The sequence below is a fragment of the Ascochyta rabiei genome, chromosome 9 (genome assembly GCF_004011695.2).
Source record: "Ascochyta rabiei chromosome 9, complete sequence".
NCBI lineage: Eukaryota > Fungi > Ascomycota > Dothideomycetes > Pleosporales > Didymellaceae > Ascochyta > Ascochyta rabiei.
Genome location: NC_082413.1, coordinates 348428 through 367086, shown reverse-complemented (window position 1 = coordinate 367086; position 18659 = coordinate 348428). Strand labels below are relative to the sequence as shown.

General features: G+C 50.8%; 3 protein-coding genes across 3 annotated transcripts, besides 5 other annotated features; 1 reads left to right on the top strand and 2 right to left on the bottom strand.

The window, feature by feature from the left end:
• Window positions 1-29: 29 nt before the first annotated feature.
• On the bottom strand, window positions 30-1387 carry EKO05_0005670 (uncharacterized protein; the record flags this gene model as incomplete). Its single annotated transcript, XM_038939733.1, has 2 exons — window positions 30-227; window positions 284-1387. The coding sequence occupies 2 exons, from the start codon at window positions 1385-1387 to the stop codon at window positions 30-32; spliced, it is 1302 nt and encodes a 433-aa protein (XP_038798688.1).
• Window positions 1388-1869: 482 nt separating this feature from the next.
• Window positions 1870-3625, top strand: EKO05_0005669 (Non-specific serine/threonine protein kinase; the record flags this gene model as incomplete). Its single annotated transcript, XM_059636648.1, has 3 exons — window positions 1870-1948; window positions 2062-2541; window positions 2667-3625. The coding sequence occupies 3 exons, from the start codon at window positions 1870-1872 to the stop codon at window positions 3623-3625; spliced, it is 1518 nt and encodes a 505-aa protein (XP_059492631.1).
• Window positions 2479-2541: a tandem repeat.
• A 1545-nt stretch (window positions 3626-5170) lies between the features above and the next one.
• Window positions 5171-6447: a mobile genetic element.
• Window positions 6448-7002: a mobile genetic element.
• A 1349-nt stretch (window positions 7003-8351) lies between these two features.
• Window positions 8352-17992, bottom strand: EKO05_0005668 (Vacuolar protein sorting-associated protein 13; the record flags this gene model as incomplete). The annotated part of the gene is made up of 2 exons (XM_038939914.1): window positions 8352-11187; window positions 11235-17992. The coding sequence occupies 2 exons, from the start codon at window positions 17990-17992 to the stop codon at window positions 8352-8354; spliced, it is 9594 nt and encodes a 3197-aa protein (XP_038798686.1).
• Window positions 17677-17716: a tandem repeat.
• Window positions 17993-18573: 581 nt separating the features above from the next.
• Window positions 18574-18620: a tandem repeat.
• Between the last annotated feature and the right edge of the window lie 39 nt (window positions 18621-18659).

Genomic DNA, 18659 nt, shown 5'->3' with positions numbered 1-18659 from the left:
GCAAACGACATGCTTTGTTCACAGCTACTTTATGTGGTCGACCGACCTTGGTACACTGTTTGTCGAACAGTGCCAGCGTCGTACACTACTTCGGCAATGCTCTTCCTGCAGCGCCACCCGCTGTCCATGCTGTCAAATAGCACGAAATCTGCAGGCTCGCCAGGTTTGAGATCCAGTGTCGCAGACTCGTGGCCAATAGCAGCCTTCGCACGAGACGAGACGGTTTCCTGCAGTGTGGCGTTAACGAAGCCGCTGAAAGAGATAGAGAAGAAAGGGCAATTACATAAAGCAGCTGGACATCTTCCTTGGTGGGTGCCTGATAGAGACCCACACCAAGTTGCGCGATGCTTAGTGGATCACAGTTTCCCTGCGGTGTGAAGGCGTTGCCTACGTTGTTTGCCGAAACTGCAGCGTTGAAGCCGTATTGTTTAATCAGTTCTATGATCGGCAGCGTCCCACGCACATTTTCTGGCGTTCTCATCATGAGCAAGTCGGACGTAGGTAGCCCGATGAATGACACGCTTAATTCCCCAATCTCTCGCCGCAGACGATGCCATTCTTTTTCGTGAAGTCGTGTCAGACGTGTGCAATGGCCGAGGGTGACCTGTTTACCGCCTGCCTTTGCCCAGTCTTGCTCTTTGAGCATCTTCAGGACGTCCCAGACGAGGGGTTGCTTATCTTCCTCGAGGAAATAGTCCAGGTGTAAGTCGAGGTGCTTTTTGCTCTTCAACGCCAACGCCGACACCCAACGGGCATTGCCTTTCGACTTGCTCTCATCGTCTTCGACGTATGGCGTTGAACCCAGCACTTCGACACCCTCCTTCGACGCTGCATCCTCCATGAGCTTCCTGACTTCTGCACCATCATCCTCCCCAGAAAAAAGCGGCAGCTGGGCAAAGGCGCAGATCTGGATGTTGCATTGCTCTTTGAACTTTTCTCGCAGACTCAGTCCTGCGTGCAAGCACTTGAGTTGCACAACGCCGTCTACCTCTACAAAGGCTCGCATGGCGGTGACACCGTGCTGTATGCTTTCCTCGATCAACTGGCTGCCCCGTCTCAGGAGGTCTTCCTCTTCGAATCTGGCTTTTGCAGTACTCGTAAGCTCCATGGCTTCCTTGAAGTCGCCGCTCTCGATCTGCAAATCATCGTACTTGGGGTCTTGTAGCAGGAAGCACTTGTCCAGATGGATGTGAGCATGACAGAGCGAGGGTGCGATCAGTCTGTTGAACCCTTCTAGAACTTCTTCTTCGTCGAATCCAGATGTAGCCTTGTCGTGTGGTTCCACCGAGGCTATTCTACCTTGCTGAATCTCGACGTCCCACAACTCGGAAGGGCGCTTGCCTGGCAGGCGCACACGCGTGATCTTGCTCAGTGGCTTAGAAGGCATGTCTTGGTTTGATGTGTTCTGTACAGTAGTTCAATGCAAAGAGCAAAGCGAACAGAAGAATAGACGAAACCTCGAAGCCAAGTTAGAAGATCAATGATGACGTCCATTCAACTATCCCTAGCTTCATGGGCGTCGCTGATCGTCAGTCGCCAAGGAGAACGAACAGAGACGGTGAACAACTCGAAAGGGCGTACTGAGGCCCTTTGTTGCATCTACCCACCGCTCTCCAGGGACGCAACCAGTTTGCATCATGTTTGAAGATGCCGAAACTGACTGTTGAGTTCAGGTGCGGCGTTCCCAGCCGGTGGTCGTGCCCCGCCTTCAATGTTTAAGGGGGGCGGCGTGCCAATCATTGTCAGCCCTGTGCACGCCCAGCTACCTTGACGCGTTTCCCAGACGCTCCTTCCTCCATCTCTCGCATTTCATCGAGGAAGTCGCGACACCATCGTCGCTGCCGTTCTACCAGGTCGTTGCTTCCCACAATGCAGCAGGCGAATTATCGGAATTACAATTACCCGCAAAATGCAGGCACACTCGGAACTCCCGCTCGGCGAGGGCCCGGTACGTAACTCCCCACTGCGACTCTCACCACCACGCTACCAAGCTCTTGCGCCTACACTGAAAGCCAGTTATGATCAGTAGGGCTGACTTAGATGCCATGTTCCGCAAACCAGCCCCGATTGCGCATCCCCAACACCAAGCTGCGCAGCAGTACAACGCCGTAAACATGCAGGCCCAGCAGCGCGCCGAGGCCGAACGACGCGAGAAGATGCGCCGAATCGCGAAGAATCCTACCGACAAGAACATCCCTGAGGGCGTCGAGGACGTCTGCATTGGTGACGGTGTTGCGCGTTACCGCGAGCTGCGCGAGGTCGAGCGCGCGCTTGACGCGACCATGATGCGCAAGAAGCTGGATGTCATGGACTCGAAGCACCACTCGCGAGCGTCACGCCATGGTACTATGCGCATTTGGGTCTCCAACACGGCCGAAAACCAACCGTGGCAGAGCAGTGGCATTGACGCAGACGCATTCGATTTCGAGAGCGACACCAATGCTACCTACCGGGTGAAGATTCAGGGCCGCCTGTTGAACGAGGACGGTGACGAGGGCCTAGAGGACGAGGATGAAGATGACGAGAGCAAGGACGCTGACGGTACGTACACTTCTGTAGTGTGACAGCCCGCGCACAGTCTTGGAGGCTTTGCGCGAGTCGTTTACAAATATGCTCGTTGCTGGACGTAACTGGGCTGGGCTGGGCAAAGCTGACCATGACTACAGCCATGGACGAGGACGGCGCCGAGTCGAAAGCACCCGTCTCAAAGCCGAAGATGTTCTCGCAATACTTCAGCGCAATCACGATCGATTTTGACCGCAACAAAGACCTCCAGCCCGACAACTTTACACAAATCGAGTGGAAGCGACCAGAGAACCCTACAGCAAAGGAGAGCAATTTCAGCGAGCTCGAATTCGAGCGCAAGGGCGACGAGAACATCAACATCACAATCAATCTGCATCGGTTCCAGAATCCCGAGGTTTTCCGACTGAGCAAGCCTCTCTCTGAGCTGCTAGATACAGACGAGGAGGATCGTGCGGGCGTGTTGATGGGCATCTGGGAGTATGCGCGGTCGCAGCACCTGCAACAAGACGACGACGAGCGCAAGTTTGCCTGCGACGCAAAGCTCAAAGCCCTGTTCAACGGCCAGGACTCGTTCTACTTCCCAAACCTTCCACAACTCATCAAGCCGCATCTCACGACGCTCCCACCCATCCAACTACAGTACACAATTCGCGTGGACAAGGACTACCTTGCGCCTTCAGAAGGCGGCAAGAAGGCCTCAGAACCCACCGTCTACGACGTGCAAGTGGCGCTCGAAGACCCAATGCAGCCTTTGTTCCAGGACATTCTGCGACGACCAGACAGCATCCAAACACTCCAAGAGATCCAGAAGCTGGACGAGCAACTGGTCCTGCTCATGGGCGCCATCGGGCAGTCAAAGGCCAAGCACGCATTCTTCACCAGCATGGCCAAGGATCCCGTGGCGTTCTTCAAGCGCTGGCTGTCATCTCAGAAACGCGACCTCGAGGTTCTACTCGGCGAAGCTACAAGGGGCGGTGGCGAGGACGTATCTGGAGAGGAATGGAGGCGTGGAGGAGCGGACGGTGTCTGGGGCAGCGAGATCGCAAAGGAGAGTGTTGCGCTGTGGTTGGCAAGGGCGCAGAACGTCAAGTCGCACTAGAAAGCTCATGGCTGAGTGTGGCTATCTCCTTCTGTTTTCGCATGGAGCTGTCGGATTGCTGTTTGGAAACTGGCGTAACAGGAGCAGAGTGGGGAGATCAGGCGCTACAATTGTCGCCGGGACAAGATACCCAATTACCAAGTTTGCATCATTGTCTTCCCTGTGTGTCTCTCACTGGTGTGCGATTAATTTCAAATTGTGCATTGATTGCGCGCTCAAGCTCAGGAACGTTGACAAGGCTTCGTTCGTGCTCATTCCCGAAGTTCTGTAGTGAATGCAGGCTGGGTTTTTGTGCACGTTTAATCTTCCTGCTGCATTCCCAGAGTTGTGCGCTAAACACAGTGGACTCGGTTTTGAGCAGACTTAGAAACCTGCAAACACCTTTGTCTCCCTCTAAGATCAATAACTCTTCTACTGCAGGGGACACAAGCGTGCGTGCCTTTATAAAAGGCTGTGACACTCAGAGCAGCTCCCAGAACTATTATCAACTGGCCGTTCTCTTCAAGATAATATACGTCTCCTTAGCCATTAAAGGCAACAGCTGAAATGTTGTTGAAGATCTCAGGACGATGCAGCCAGAACAAATTAAGATATGTCACATCCGAGTCGTTCTGCAACATGAGAACATGTGCGGGCGGTTCTGCGCACCGAGGTTTGGCATGTCCATGCTTCGAACACGGCATCCCAGTTCACGTTTACACGGTACAGCATTCACGAAGATCCCCGAAGCCAAGAGGCAGAGTACAGGATTCTTAGTGACGAGGTCAATAGGAACTCTTCCCAATATTGTTGTTTTGGCTGTTGCTTACATCTGAGCTTGTCTCCATGCTGCTGTCGATTATAAGACCTTTTCTCGGAACGATCAAAGGTATACAGTAGAACAACAGGTCTGCGCAGTCATACATACTGTGACCGATATGATGCATTCAATACAAATTGATGTTTGGAGGTCTGAACCCGTTGAGCTCGTTACTCGAATGGACACCATGTGACGTGTCCTGATGTTGCTGTACCCTCGCTTGGCTGGTAAGTGTCAAGTCCCGCAGGGTTCCGTCCAAACGATCAGTTCGACGTATCTCGGCAACGGGATGCTCGTTAGGCATCAGACAACGCGGGATATTTATTATCTAAATGTCTTGATCATCATCAAAATAGCGGCCTCATGGTCTAGTGGGTAAGACAACCAATTAGCCCTCTTTACGCTTCAATTGACTAACAAACATTCAGTATGATTCCTGCTTTGGGATTTCACTCTCGAGTCTGCAGGAGGCCCCGCGTTCGAATCGCGGTGGGGCCCGCAACATTTTTGGTTATCTGGGGGCTCCGTGGGGTTACCATGGGTTGGGGAAGTGGTTTCGGTGAAATCAACGCAACACATGGTCCATTTCTTTTGCAAACTTGAGGGCTGGTTCGGCGCCGTCTGGGGAACCTCGAGTACAAGTTTTGTGAATTATCGCCAACGGGTTGTGTTGTTGTGAATTTTCGCGTAGGGTGAGTTTTCACGGCGATGGATGTTAGCGTACTACCACAACGGACTCGATCCTTAACGTGTTTCACCAGTAAGCGGCTAACACCAGTATCCGGCCAACCCCACCAAAACGCGTCAAACTTCTTTTATCCCAACTGTGATGGCTCAACCACAACGTACTTAAGCCTCCCTTACAGAGGGTAGATGCCTTCTTACTGCCTCTGCTGTTAAATTAGGACGTATTTAGTTAAAAAATAGGGCTGCTTTGCTCTACCAGGTGCCTTATACAACACTCTGCTGCTGCCTCTAGGGTATTAAGTTAAAAGACGCAACAATGTCTGTTAACCTTAAGCTTAGCCCTGTTAAAGAGTAGTCCCTTATTTAGTAGATCTTAGACCTTAATTATTATAGATTTCTACCCTAGATTATTAATATGCAACAAATAGCAGACACTCTCCTTACTGCCTGCAGCCAAAATCCTCCTCCTCCTTTGCTAGGCAAGAACTAGGTAGCACGCTTTATTAAGCGCCAGCCAGAACTCTAGACAAAGTAGAATAGGAAATTCTATTTACAAAGGGCACGCTGTAAAGATCCTGTTAGGATTAGCGCGTGGTTCAGGCTAGTAGAGGAGACACGCCTTATATATAGGATACCTAATAAGGACATCTACAACTTTAATAAGACTAGGTTTATAATAGGTGTTACCTTAACATTTAAGGTTATTACTAGCTCTAATACAGTTAGACGCGCTACTGTTATTTAGCCAGGCAATTGCAAGTAGGTAATAATAATTAAGTGTGTTAACGCGTTAGGTTAGTCTATCCCACCCTTCCTTATACTAGCAGGGAAGCTCTACTAGGCTAGCTGGTATTAAGACCTCCTACCTAACTGGACTGTTGCTGTTAGTAATAACGGCTGGATAATAGATAAGCTAGGCCTTGACTAGGTAAAGCACTTTAACAGGCACACACAGACTCGCTTATTAAGTACTTATTAGCTACTTATCCTTAACAGTTACAGCAGCCATGCTACACCTAAGTTTAATTAGTACTATAAGAATAATATAATTATTACCCTCTATATACCTCCTTACACCTTACACCTTCTCTAGCTACTAGACGTTAGCTACTACTCTCCTCTTAAGGTGGTGTATGGACATAAGGTGTCTAAGCTTGCCTGCTAAAGCATCTTCTATATTAATAAGCTTGACTTCCTATAGATATACCTAAGGATTAGACTAACTACTCTATTAGAGAGCAATATTAAGGCTGGATTTTAAGCAACAGGGCTTATCCTATTTAATCTAGAGCGTGTCCTGTTATGCCTTACTGTTATTAGAACACTATTACTACCAGGGACAGCAGCAGGACCAGCAGGGCTGTAGACAGCAGAGACACCACGTACAGTTAACCAGCTTTAGCAGCAAGCTTGCCTTATATAAGATCTCCTTAAGCGTTAGTTATAGAGTCTAACTAGTTAAGCTATATCCTAGCTTATTAAGGGTTATTAGCTTGTAATGCAGTTAGCAACAATCTTAACTTAGAAGAACACTAAGCTACGTGCTTTAAATTAATACTAGTAATATAAGTATTAAAAGTATAGACAGTATATAGCACGTAGGAGAGCTCTATAGGTTAAGGAAGCTTAATTACTAGTCTTATAGGCTAATAATGTAGTTAAGGAGGAGGCCCAGGTTGACGCTGCCCTACAGCGTCAGCGAGCACTACTAACGTGTAGCAAATGCCACATGCAAGGCTACAACAGGACTTAATATAGAGCTATCTAATCTATTATGCTTTAAAACCTTACTTAATTCAACTGCGTGGTTGTAGAGTAATTGCACGCCAAGTTAGGCTGGTTTTGGTGGGGTTGGCCGGATACTGGTGTTGGCCGCTTACTGGTGAAACACGTTAACCCTGGAAATTCGTAACCCTGAAGGGTAGGATATCGCAAAACCGTATTGCAGCCTTTTTGAGAATCTTGTGCGTTTGTAGTGTATCAAACCTTCCTGGTGGCTAGAAAAAATGACTTCACAGATGGACAACAATACATTTTTGTGCAATGCGCAGGGATCTTCTAGAAAACTCGATGCGACGCTGACCAGCGATAAGGCATGCTCAGAATAGACTACACGGGCTTTTGCAATGCCACTGTGTTGAGATGTGTATTCTCAGCTGGTTGTTCTGGCGAGCAAATACCACCAAAAAAATGGCCTCCTCGATAACCACGGTGTGAACAATACTGACCATCGTTCTGGGTATTATTTATATCTCGCGAAAAAGCAGCAGCAAAGAACGTACGTACGCTTCCACAAAACTACCCGCACAAAGTTTGTCACTGTCGAGCGTTACTGGGGTTTACTAGGCGATCGTACCTCGTCGCAGACCTCTTCTTCTTAACGTTCCTGTATTGGCCATTGAAACTTGGTCCAAGAAACGCTCTGTTCATTCTTCTTCATCGACAATATCCAAGCTACACTTGCATACTTCTTGATCGTCACGCTACGACTCCCACCTCTTACATAACATTATTACCTACAAACTGTCGTCGTCCCGGCTTTCACTTATTCCACTCCACTCGAACCACTCATGCTAGGTTCTCGCCACCAGCTTTTACACTACTACAACCCACAATTTCTTCGCAAGTGTGCGAATTATTCGACAATCAACTTTAACCCGTATTTTCCCTCAGTTTATGAATGCATTACCTGAAATCACATTGGGATTTTTTTTGTTTCTAAGTGCCAGTGAGGTAGACATCTCCGTACGCCGCATTACCTTGACTTGCCCCATTGGTGACAGCTAGAGTTTTCGGCATATCTCGTACACTCGAGACCAGAGAAAAAGTGACCATTCCTAGCACCCGGAAGTAGCAACAGGCAACGGAGGTTTGGAAGTGGGGGTTTAAACGGATAGGTGGGCAAGGTGCGAGATAAGTGTTTTGCTATATAACATCGTTTCGCTGCATCATACGTTTATGGGGCTAAATACATCGCAGGGTGTTCGCATCGCGGTAAGTGATGGTTGACACACTCGTTCGTGTCTTGCAAACTTCTCATCAAAACACTCTAGGGCGCTGTGGCGACTGTGACGGATTCAAATGTTGATAAACCGTATAAATAGAGGATTTACATAAACATGTGTACTCGTTAGCTACGTACTCATTAGTCATGTTGCTTGCTTCGAAAGACCAATCTTATCCAATGCATCGCTAAGAAACTTGCTCTGCTCTGCACCATCCACCTCCACCTTTGCCTCTTCAACCCTTAGCGTTCCACCGATCGTTGTACGCGTTAACCCCCACAGCAACCTGCCGGTAGAACCAATTCCGACTCCCTTCATCCCCTACAGGAACAAACGGTCCATTGGTGCCGCCCTTGAGTGTGATGCTCAGCCCTGTCCTCTCCTTGCTGATAGTCTGCACATCCTTGAGCGGTACATCCCATTCCGTCTGCAGCTTCTTCGTCCTGACCATCATGATGGCGTTGTACGTGAGCATGATCAGAACGTCTTTGCCTTGGATCTCGAGATGCGCAATGTAGTCTTCGTTGAAATACTTTCCGTTGTCGAGGGTCTTAAGCCAGAACTGTCCAAGCGCTTCACGCTGGGAGTACGGGCGCACGATACCGTCCGTGCCAATGAAGCGCGTTAGGCGCACGCGATCGAGACCCTCTTGGTCGAAGACTGTAGTTGTGTTGCGCACACCTTCGGCCATGTTGGAGGCCAGGTCAAAGGCACCGATCGCAGCTTTGGTAGGGACACCAAGAAGACCTTTGCCAACACCCTTGACGAAGCCAAGGGCTCCTTCCTTTTCGGCGCCTTGGATGGGATGACGTGCGAGACCTCCGAGGCCGGAAGCAAGACTGTTGGCAAAGGCGTTGCCACCTGCTGTGATACCATAGAGAGCGTGTTTGGGCCTGTTGCGAGAGCGGGTGTTGCGGCGCTGGTCCTGAAACTCTTTGTCGAGAGTTGCGGCGGAGAGTCCCTTCGACATACTGCCTGTAAACTTGGCCATGCTGTCTGAGAAGCCAAAGACAGACTTCTTGACAAAGCTTGAAGCACCCTTTGCGATACCAATGCCGAGATCTTCTGGGCGATCGGACTTGACGAGACCCTGGTATGGTTCATAGAAGATATCGGCAACACCAGAACTGATGTTAGTGAAAAGACCCACTGGATTACCGAGGAAGTCAGCTGAGCCAATGATGACGTGAACCTGTCTCAGCGACTCCTGCACGTAGTGGTTCTTAATATTGTTGATAAGAGCAGAGGTCGAGATGCGAGCGTTCTCGAGGATGAGAGAGTTGTAGCGGACTGGCGCATCATTGACGTTGCCGATCGACATGGTAAGGACATTGACTGCGAACATAAAGGGGTTGGAACTCGACATAGTGTCCTCGGCGTTGATGCGCTCCGTTCGAACGAATGACAAATCAATCTGCATGGGCTGCAGGTGAAGCAGCTCGAAGTAGACATCTTGCCCGGTCTGCTCCTGCTTCGGCTCCGGGATATCAAGTGAATCGTCCCAAAGCTTGCCTTCTGCTTTCTCGGACCACGAAGCCCCAGGGATGTTGGCGAAGTCGATCATCGCAAAGATGAAGTCCTCGTCAATTTCGAGCGTCATTTGCTGGAGCAGGAAACTGAAGTATTTGATGTACATGACGCCGTACGAATCGTCCTTGACCCGAGTAATGCTGGTCTGGAAGATGGGATGTGCTTCCATCTCCTTGCCCGTCTTCGGAACCACACTGGGGTAAAAGATGATGGGGAAGATGCCGCCGTACAGCTGGTTGTCAATCTGAACCCACTTCACTTGGACGTTGACCATCTGATATAGTGCCGAGTCCGAGTACTTCAACTCGAGATCACGCAGCGTGACATATACCAGCTCGCGCAGATGGCGGTTGACAAGCGAGATACCGATGCCTGCAAACCGCAACTGTGCCTTGAATGTAACGTCAGTGTCCTGGTCCTTGACCTCGAAACCTGTTGTTGTCGATGACGACGCAGCACCATGCTTCTGCTTGTACACACTCTTGGAAGACTTGTAGTTGGAGACCTCCAGTGTCTGTGTGGGACCTTGGGCAACAACGTTGAGGTCGATGACCTTCATGCCACCTCCTTGCTGGCCGGGTGGAATCTTGAATGGGATTAGCGGTCCAATCTCTGCCAGCTTGACGTGTCGTTCCCTGCCGTTCGCACTGATGACAATCTCCTTGTTCTTGGCTGCAGGGAAGTCCCAAGCGTACGGCATGATGCTCCTTGGTGGCAGACGGTACCTGATAGGTCTGAAGCCAGTGCCGCGATCGTCTTCATCTTCGTCAAGGTTGGGGTTCTGTTGCCAGTACAAAAACTCCTGGTCGCTCATGTTCTTGAATGAGAACGGCCAGTGCTTCGTTTCGACACTGACGTGGACAAAGATTGTGGCCTGCTCCATTAGAACATCGATGCGCATCAACTTTTGACGTTGACCAGTCTTCGACAGCTTGACATGCACATTGCCGACGTTTGAAATGTTGAATGGCGAAGACCATTGGTTGTTGACTCCGGGGTAGCAGAGCGACAGCTGCGGCGAGCTTCTTTGCTTAAGCCATCGGAGAGGTAGCAGCTCTCCTTCCTTCATCGACATCCAGTCAGACTGGCCAGGCTCGCGAATAAGCAGCTCTTCGTTCATTCTGTTCTTGACGATGAAGCGTGGCGCGATAGATATGACCTTTGTCAGATTGTACTTGCCTTCGCCCTCGGCAACAGACACACCAAGGTGCATGTCTGATCTCGAATTGCTCGCAGGTATTGAGACTGCATATGTGCTTCCGATGGCGTCGAAACTTTGAGGCTTGCTCCAGCTGGAGTCACCAACCTTGATAAGCGCACGATTCTTCTTGTTTTCGGACGGGTAAGAAAACATGAAGGGTAGCGCCTTTCCGGCATCGGTCTGGTCATCTCTGAACGTGCCTTGGGCTCCTGAAGACCTGCCCCCGCCCAGGAACTGCTGCTGCTGTGATTTGATGTCCAGGCTGAGACCAGTGCGGTTCAACACGATGTAAGGACTGAAGATCGCGACCTTGAAGGCACCTCCACCGTCAGGGTAGTTGCTGGAGGAAGTCAGTATATGCTTGCAAGTTCTGCGCAGTCAACCTACTAGAAGTGCATGTTGAGGTGCAGAGTTGTGTCATTGTCGTCCTTGACCTCAAGTACCTTCTCCCTTCTAAAACTCTCCCGATCAGTGGAGTTAATGATGCCGAACTTGCTGGGTTTGAACGGGCCTTCTTGCATCTCCACACTGACAAGCAGAAGATGAGACAGTTCAACAACATGGACAGGACTGATGCCGCCTTTTCTGAGGAAATTGGTCCAGTCTTTCTTGGTACTGCTGTCGTAGATCCTGTACTTGAAATCGTACGGCAGAAGGTTATGCACCTCTACTGGTGCTTGCAGTCGCAATCGCATGTAAGGATACGTGCCAGTCAGAGGGTCCTTCTTGTCGTAGGCTGCGTGCATTTGGAAGTAGAATGGCGGTGCCTGTTCGTCTTGCTCGCCGCGGCAAGTGATGGTCCTGGTCGGGCGCTTGAGCAGATCCTTCCAAAAGAGGCGTTCGTTCGACCAAGCATATCCAAAACCTTGATCTGGTCGAATGACGATTGAGTGCATGTATGCCGACCCAATAGGTGCTGGTCGTGCATCACCAGGTGCGATCTTGTCGATCTTGAGAAGGTGGCCCTCCTCTGGACTGAACATACCGATTTCAATGGGTATCTGCGTGTTGTTCTCGACTAACAGCGGAGATCTGAAGGTGATGTTCTTGATGTTGTCGGCACCGAGCTTCACCTCCACAAGCACGCGGTGCTGCACCCTGTCTTGCTTGGGCTTGAGATTGTACAGCGACTCTCCTTCGCGGTGTACAGGTATGCGCGCGAGGGTGTCGAAGCCACTGCCCTCGAGCCTAATACCGAGCATGCCAGTTGCGCCATCCGTTGACAATGTCTCGCGCGTAGACATCGGATCTTCAAATCGCCATGGCTTCTCCTCACCATCCTCCAGTTTCGCCGCATAACCTTCCTGCTCCTTGCCTTCCGCCCAAACATCGAGGCTAAAGCCTGTGTAATTGCGGATACGGTACGGTGCATCGCTAGCGCGCGGCTTGGAGAGAATGTCTTCGTCAGCCGTAAGGAAGTCGAATGACTTGGAGCCCAAGGCGATAGTTGCCGCTGTGATCGTAAGCTCCATAGATTTGCGAGAGTACAGCTCCACAGACAGACGATCAGGGTTCAAATCCTTCGCCATATGGAAGCCGACACTCCACGGCTCGATCAATGGCTCCCACGCAGATTTCGAGAAGTTATAAACGTTGATCAGAGTCTCGAGCGAAGTATCGGCGACCATGGCACCTGACCAGTCCCGAACGTCGACACCAAACTTCTTGACCCTCCAGTCAAGCATTGGCATCTCGTGCACATCACCAATGAGAACGACACGAAGGCCTTCGAGGTTGACGTGCATCTCTTCACGCTTGAGAACTGCTGAACCAGCTTGTGATTGCTGCGTTTGCATTTCGTTCTGGCTCGATCGCTTGGTCTTCGCGATAGACTTGGCTCGGGGCCTTGTTGTGCTGGCCACTGCAGTCGACTTTGGCTTTTTGGAAGGTGTGCTGGGCTTAAGCTGCTTTGCACCCTCCTCGAGCATCTTCTTGTCGTCGGTAGCTTGCATTGCAGATGCGCGGTTTACAATCTGCATGGCTAACAGAATATCGCGGAGCGACAGGCGGAGAACGAGAGGCTCAATGTCAATATTGATGCTGATCAAAGATGACCTCGAGCTCTGGTTGCGCATATCCAAAGCTGTTTGGATGCTAAAGTCGTCAAGAATGCGCAGTCGGTTTGTCTCAAAGCGATCCATGCGGCACAAAAACATGCCAATCTTATCCACCTGCAGTGTCATAGCTTGTTGCTTCGATACCAGGACCTGCTTAGTGCCCAACACTATAGCTTCAGAATTGGCTAGTGCTGGGTTGGCGATGAGCACCACCTGTGCATCCACCAAGTTTACGCGGAACGACATGCTCATGCCATTCTGCGCTGGATCGGCGAGGGCCTCTGGCTTCTGCAGTGCCTGAGATTCATCTCGCGACATGATCTCGTCGTCGCTATCAGTTTCCTCGTCATCAAGCTCTTCGTCAATAATCAGCGGCTCATCCGTATCAAGGCCGGCGTTAATGAAAGCCTGCAGAGCAAACAGATAGTCCAGTGCCAGGATAATTCTTGGGCTGTCGACCGTAAGAAGTGCAATAAGGTTGCGCTCTTTTCCACCAGAGATCGAAACACTAGCCATGAACTGCTGCTTGACGTCGTTGTTGATTAAAGACATGATCTTGCGGAACTTGTTCGTTCCCTGTGCGCGACTGTCACGAATCGAGAACGACTGCACCGCGAGTTCTGCTTCCATGGCACCGTCACTGATCATGCGTACCTTCACGTTCGTATCATTAAGAGAGAACTTCGAAAGACTTGCGGCCTCCACGTCGCCAATCGGCTCACCTTCCTTCGATCGAATAAGCTCCAAGGCAATGGCGCCGACCTTGAACACGAAGTCCAGCTTCGTCCACTTATCGGCATCAGTTGACAGCTCAGGCCCTTGCGAAGAAACAACATCTGTCGAGGGTTCATCATCTGATGACTCTGTAACTGTGATTTGTCGCACTGCCTCGGTCTTGGCTTCTGGAAGCTCTTCTTTGACATCCTCGTCAATTGCATCCGTTTCTGTTGCGAAGGCCTGGGGAATGGTACGAGACAGCTCCAGTGCGAACTTCATCTGTTCCGGAGTGAGGCATAGATTGATGTCGGACATGGATCCAATAATCTCCATATCTGGGCGATGTTGGCCAGCCTTGTGTTCAACCATAGTGATGTTGAAATTGAGATCGACCTTGTCGATCAACTCAAGCGCTTCGGAGTGGTCGTCCTCGTAGTGGAGGTTCGAAGTAAGTTTGATGTTTCTGATACCAGCAGAGATCTTATTGGCAACATCTGCGTTCTTCGAGTCATCTAGCGGTGTGAATTCATTCTTTGCGTAGATCTCTCCTAGATTTGCGATCAGAGTGTCGCGTTCTGGTTTGTCCGATATTACCATGCGTGGAAATACAACGATCGGGGTACTGATAGTAATGTCGAAATGGAACTTGGCGGGGTTCTGTTGGATCTGGGTTGCTTGATTCGCTGCAGCCTGACGAGCCGCATTGAAGATAGCCTGCATCTTTCCAAACTTGACAGCAAACTCCATAATCTTGCGGAATGGTTCCGTAAGGAAGTTGATCTTGATGGAGCCCGTCTTCAATGCTACCGACATATCGTAGCCAGGGTAGCTATCTGATTTGGAGTCGAATGTCTCATAGCTGAAGTCTGCCAAATTCTGACCCTCGATCGTCACCAGCTGTCGTAAAGACGATGTTTCTGGAACACCCTGATTAACCTCGTCGATGAGTGATAGGTTACCAAGTCGACCGCCAATGCGCATTGTTCCTCCGTTCAGCATAATGCCAACGTCGCCAGAATTCAAGCTCAGGGTAGCGAGACGTATACCATCGTTGTTTAGAACGACCGCAATACGCTTCAGCTCAGCACGAATGCGTATCTTGTCTGGCTCGGCGTCAGACGACTTGTTTACTTCCTGCTCATCAGACTTCGCAGCAATCTGGGCTTGTTGATTCTGAGGTTGATCCGGGTTTGTGAAAGTGATAAGGACAAAGTCGAGAAGAGTGAGCAAAGTCCTTCTGGTGACAATCAAATTGATGGTTGAAACAGCAACGTCCAGATTCGTGGCAATGCCCTCAAATTTTGTCTGGAACTCTGGTGACTCTTTATTGACCTTGGTGAATTTCAATGAGAACAGGTCCTTCTGCTCGTCTGCAGAGTCATCCTCGGAGGAGATGATGTTACGGAAATCTGGTAGTGGGTTCTCCTCAACATGGTCTTCGACGGCCAAGCTCCTCAGGCGAACGTCTGCGCCCATCTCGAACTGCTCTTGGTAGAAATCTAGATCGAAGTGTTCTGCAATCAGCTCGACAAGAAGCTGATCTGGCTTACGACCTTCCGAGTCAGTCCGGTACAGCGAACCCTGCAGCTTGTCCACAGTAAACTTGAACTCAAAGTTACGCTGGTGTACATGCGAGCTCTTCTGATCTGCGGCTTCTGGAGCGTCCTCGAACTTCTCATCATGGTCACCATCATGGTCTTCCTCCATGACAAGTTCATGTTCTTGAGCAGAGAACTGGAAAGACTTGGAGCGAGGCCGCCCAAGCGCATCCTTACTCGTCTCCGCATCGGCGCTCGGCTTGAGATTGGATGGGCCCTTTGCGCCTTCAGCGACCTCCTTGGTTGTGGCGCTGTCATTGTCGAACTTGGGTACCGCAACGTCGATGAGTTTCATCAAGTTCTTGTACTTCGCATCAGATATCGAGGCGTGCAGCACAGGAAGGTTTCCTGATACACGGAACTTGGTAAGGTCCGAAGCCTTGGGGATGATGCAAAGCTCGATTTTGAAGTCCATGTTGATCTTGTCGACGATGTGAAAGTTCTTCGATGTCGCATTCTCCTCGAGCTGGGCTTTAGTCTCCTCAATAGAGGGTCCGATAAGCACTTGCGTTGACTGCAGCTTGAGGGTGAATTTGTCGTACATTAGATTCTCCAGACGTCGGAAATCCTCATCAGTATACTGTTGCTGCTGTTTCGATTGTATGTCGTGCAGTGTGTCTTTGTCGACGAGCTCACTTGTTACGCTTGCGTGACCGGCATCGAGGATGAGGCAATTGCTTGACTTTTTGGTGACAGAGTCTGGAATAATGATGAGGGGCGCTTGCAGGTCCAGCTGTGCGTTGATGGTCTTGTGCTCGGTAAGAGCGAACTCCAGGCCCGCACGAGTCTGTTGCCGGATAGTGTCAACGGTGGCTCCAGCAGTCTCCATGAGCGCACCAATCGACTCCATATGCCGCGCTGGAGGCTTGAAGAACCTCGCAGTTTCGACCACGAATCTTGGGTTGTAGACAAATTCCATGCCTTTCAACTTCATCGTCAGGGCAGTATCAGCGCTGTTGTCGAGAGGGTTTTGCTCGAAAGTGAGGTGGAAAAAGGGATCTTCCTTTTCTTCGTCCTCATCTTCATCATCCTCCCTCTTCTCGTTCTCGTCATCGTCGAGCTCTTCGATACGTTTGTCATCAGGTACTGGCGGCGCGTCCTTGATGGTGATGATCTGAGGGAAGAGACTGCCTTCAGTTGTGCCGTCGTACAAGCGCATGCCTTCGAGGGCGAGTTTGACGAACATCGAGTCTGTGCGTTGCAGTAGCTGTGTACTAAAACCGTCGAAGAGCAGGCGGAGTATCTCATTCGACTTGCCGTGAGGATCGCGCTTGAGTGTAAAACTGCCAGTACGGAGGCTCATGTTCACTTCCATCTTGACATATTCGCGTGGCATGTCAACCGACTCGGCAATAGCTTTCTTCTCGTCCCAGTCGATCGCATCGTATAGCTCTTTGCGCTGCTCTTCTGTTATCTGGGTATTTTCGTCGGTGTGTTGTTCCTGTTTGGCGCCCCAACCAATCCATGAGCCCCAGCCCTGTTTCTGTGGCGCCTTCTTCACGCCGACGTTCTCTTTGCGCAGCTGGTTGCGAGCCAAAGACCGCCAGAAGCGCAGATCTTCGTAAGTCAGCTTCCTTTCTAACTTATCGAGCTCATCGGCCTCAGCAGGCGCCAGCTTCTCTTCCTTCTTCTTTTTCTTGAACAGCTCGATGTAGCGTAGACGGTCATCGCGGCGTTCCTTGAAGTATGCCCAGCTCCACCTCTTATTGCGGTCGTGGATCTTGTCAAGCACAGCTTGTCCCGCAAACCGCAACCAGCCGGCAGGATCTTCCTTTGGCGACGACTTGGGTTGGAACTTCTTGTACTCCTGATGCCTGATGAAATAGTGGAAGAGATCTACCAACATGAGTGCATCGCGGTATTGGTCCTCATCGATGATGAAACCCAGCTCGTCAAACAGCAAGCGGGCCTTCATCTTCGGCCGGTCGGCCTTGCCGGTCTTGTCGATTTCCAGTCCTGCACGACCACTGATGGGCTTGAGGATGAATTGGTGATCACCAAGCTCAGGGTTGTCGCCTCTTGCGATCATGTCGCGGAGAGTCTCAATGAAGTCGGAGTGTTCAATGTGTTGTTCATCTTTGCTGTCGTTGCCTTTCCCTGTACCAAGCAGCTTTGCATCTGTATCCCAGTACACAGCTAAAGAGCCCAGTGTTGCCAGCTTGTGTGTCGAGACGGCGTTGCCCTCGATAAAGGTAGGCTTCCAGTTCTCGTCTGTGCTGATCGCGCTGAAGTCGGCGAGGGTGAGACCCAAGGCAAAGGGGTGCCCGGGGTCTGATATTGAGTCTTCGTATCGAATGTGGATGTTCTTGATGGTAACCTGAACGTTATCGACGATAGCAGTAACCATGCTTGCAGTGAAGCTCTGGTTCTTCTGCTGCTCCTCAGCGCTCATGCCTTCTGTGTTGCGCTCCTTCAGCAGCTCTGCACTGTCCAATTTCTCCATCTTGACAGCGTGCGCTCGTCGCTCCTCCTCGTCTGCGTCGTAGTCGGCATCCTCCTTTGGTGCAGCCAAGAGAAAGACGTCCTCGATCTGCACTTTCAATGGTTTCCCTCGAAGATTCGACCACGGAATGGAGAGTGTGAGGGAGCCCAGGTGTCCCTCGACGACGTTGAGGGGCAGACGCAGCTGGTCGAGAGCTTCACGACGGAGCTCGAGGTCTCGTAGCTTGACGTCACCAGACCAGATGCCAACGTTGAGCTGCTTGGGATCGAAGTTCTGAACATACATGCCCAAGAACCGATTGAGCAGATTAGAAACGAGCCCTTCAAGCATGGCGGCGGCGATGGACCGTTACCCGGGTCGGGGCGTGGTCTAAGTGTGGGCGAAAGGTGCGGGTGGGAGGTCTGCGGGGCCAAGAGAGGATCGGTCGTTATGTCGTAAGACTTCGTGAAGTCATGGAGCTCGGGCGGTGGTGCGAATTCAAGGCGAGGTTGGGTATCGTAGACCGTATAAACAAGGCGGGGTGGTGCACGCACAATGCCGTGTCGAGCTTTGTTTGTGCAGCGGGACGCGTCGAGTGGTGCCGAGGACGTAGACGTAGGTTGAATCAGAGGTCACAAGGAGAGTGGCGAAATGAAAAGACGCTCGCAAGCAGGAAACCGTTTGATGAGACACGGTGACAGTCTGGAACCACACGTACAAGACAGACGGGTGGAGCACAGCGATCGACTGCAAGGCAGCTGCAGCCCGCGCAGTGCATGACGTATTGGGCAGCCAAAATTCATCCCGCGTCACATGAGATTTGCCGAACAGCAGCTGTAGTCGACTGTGATTCGCTGCATGCTTCGACCCCAGTCGCGTTTTCTCGTGTCAAAGCGCCTGTCAGTTGAGCGCGCTGGAGTCTACCAAAGTTGATAGACATTGACATTGACATTGACATTGACAACGACATCGACATCGATAGCGGCCAAATTCGACCTTGATAGTCTCCAACCACAAC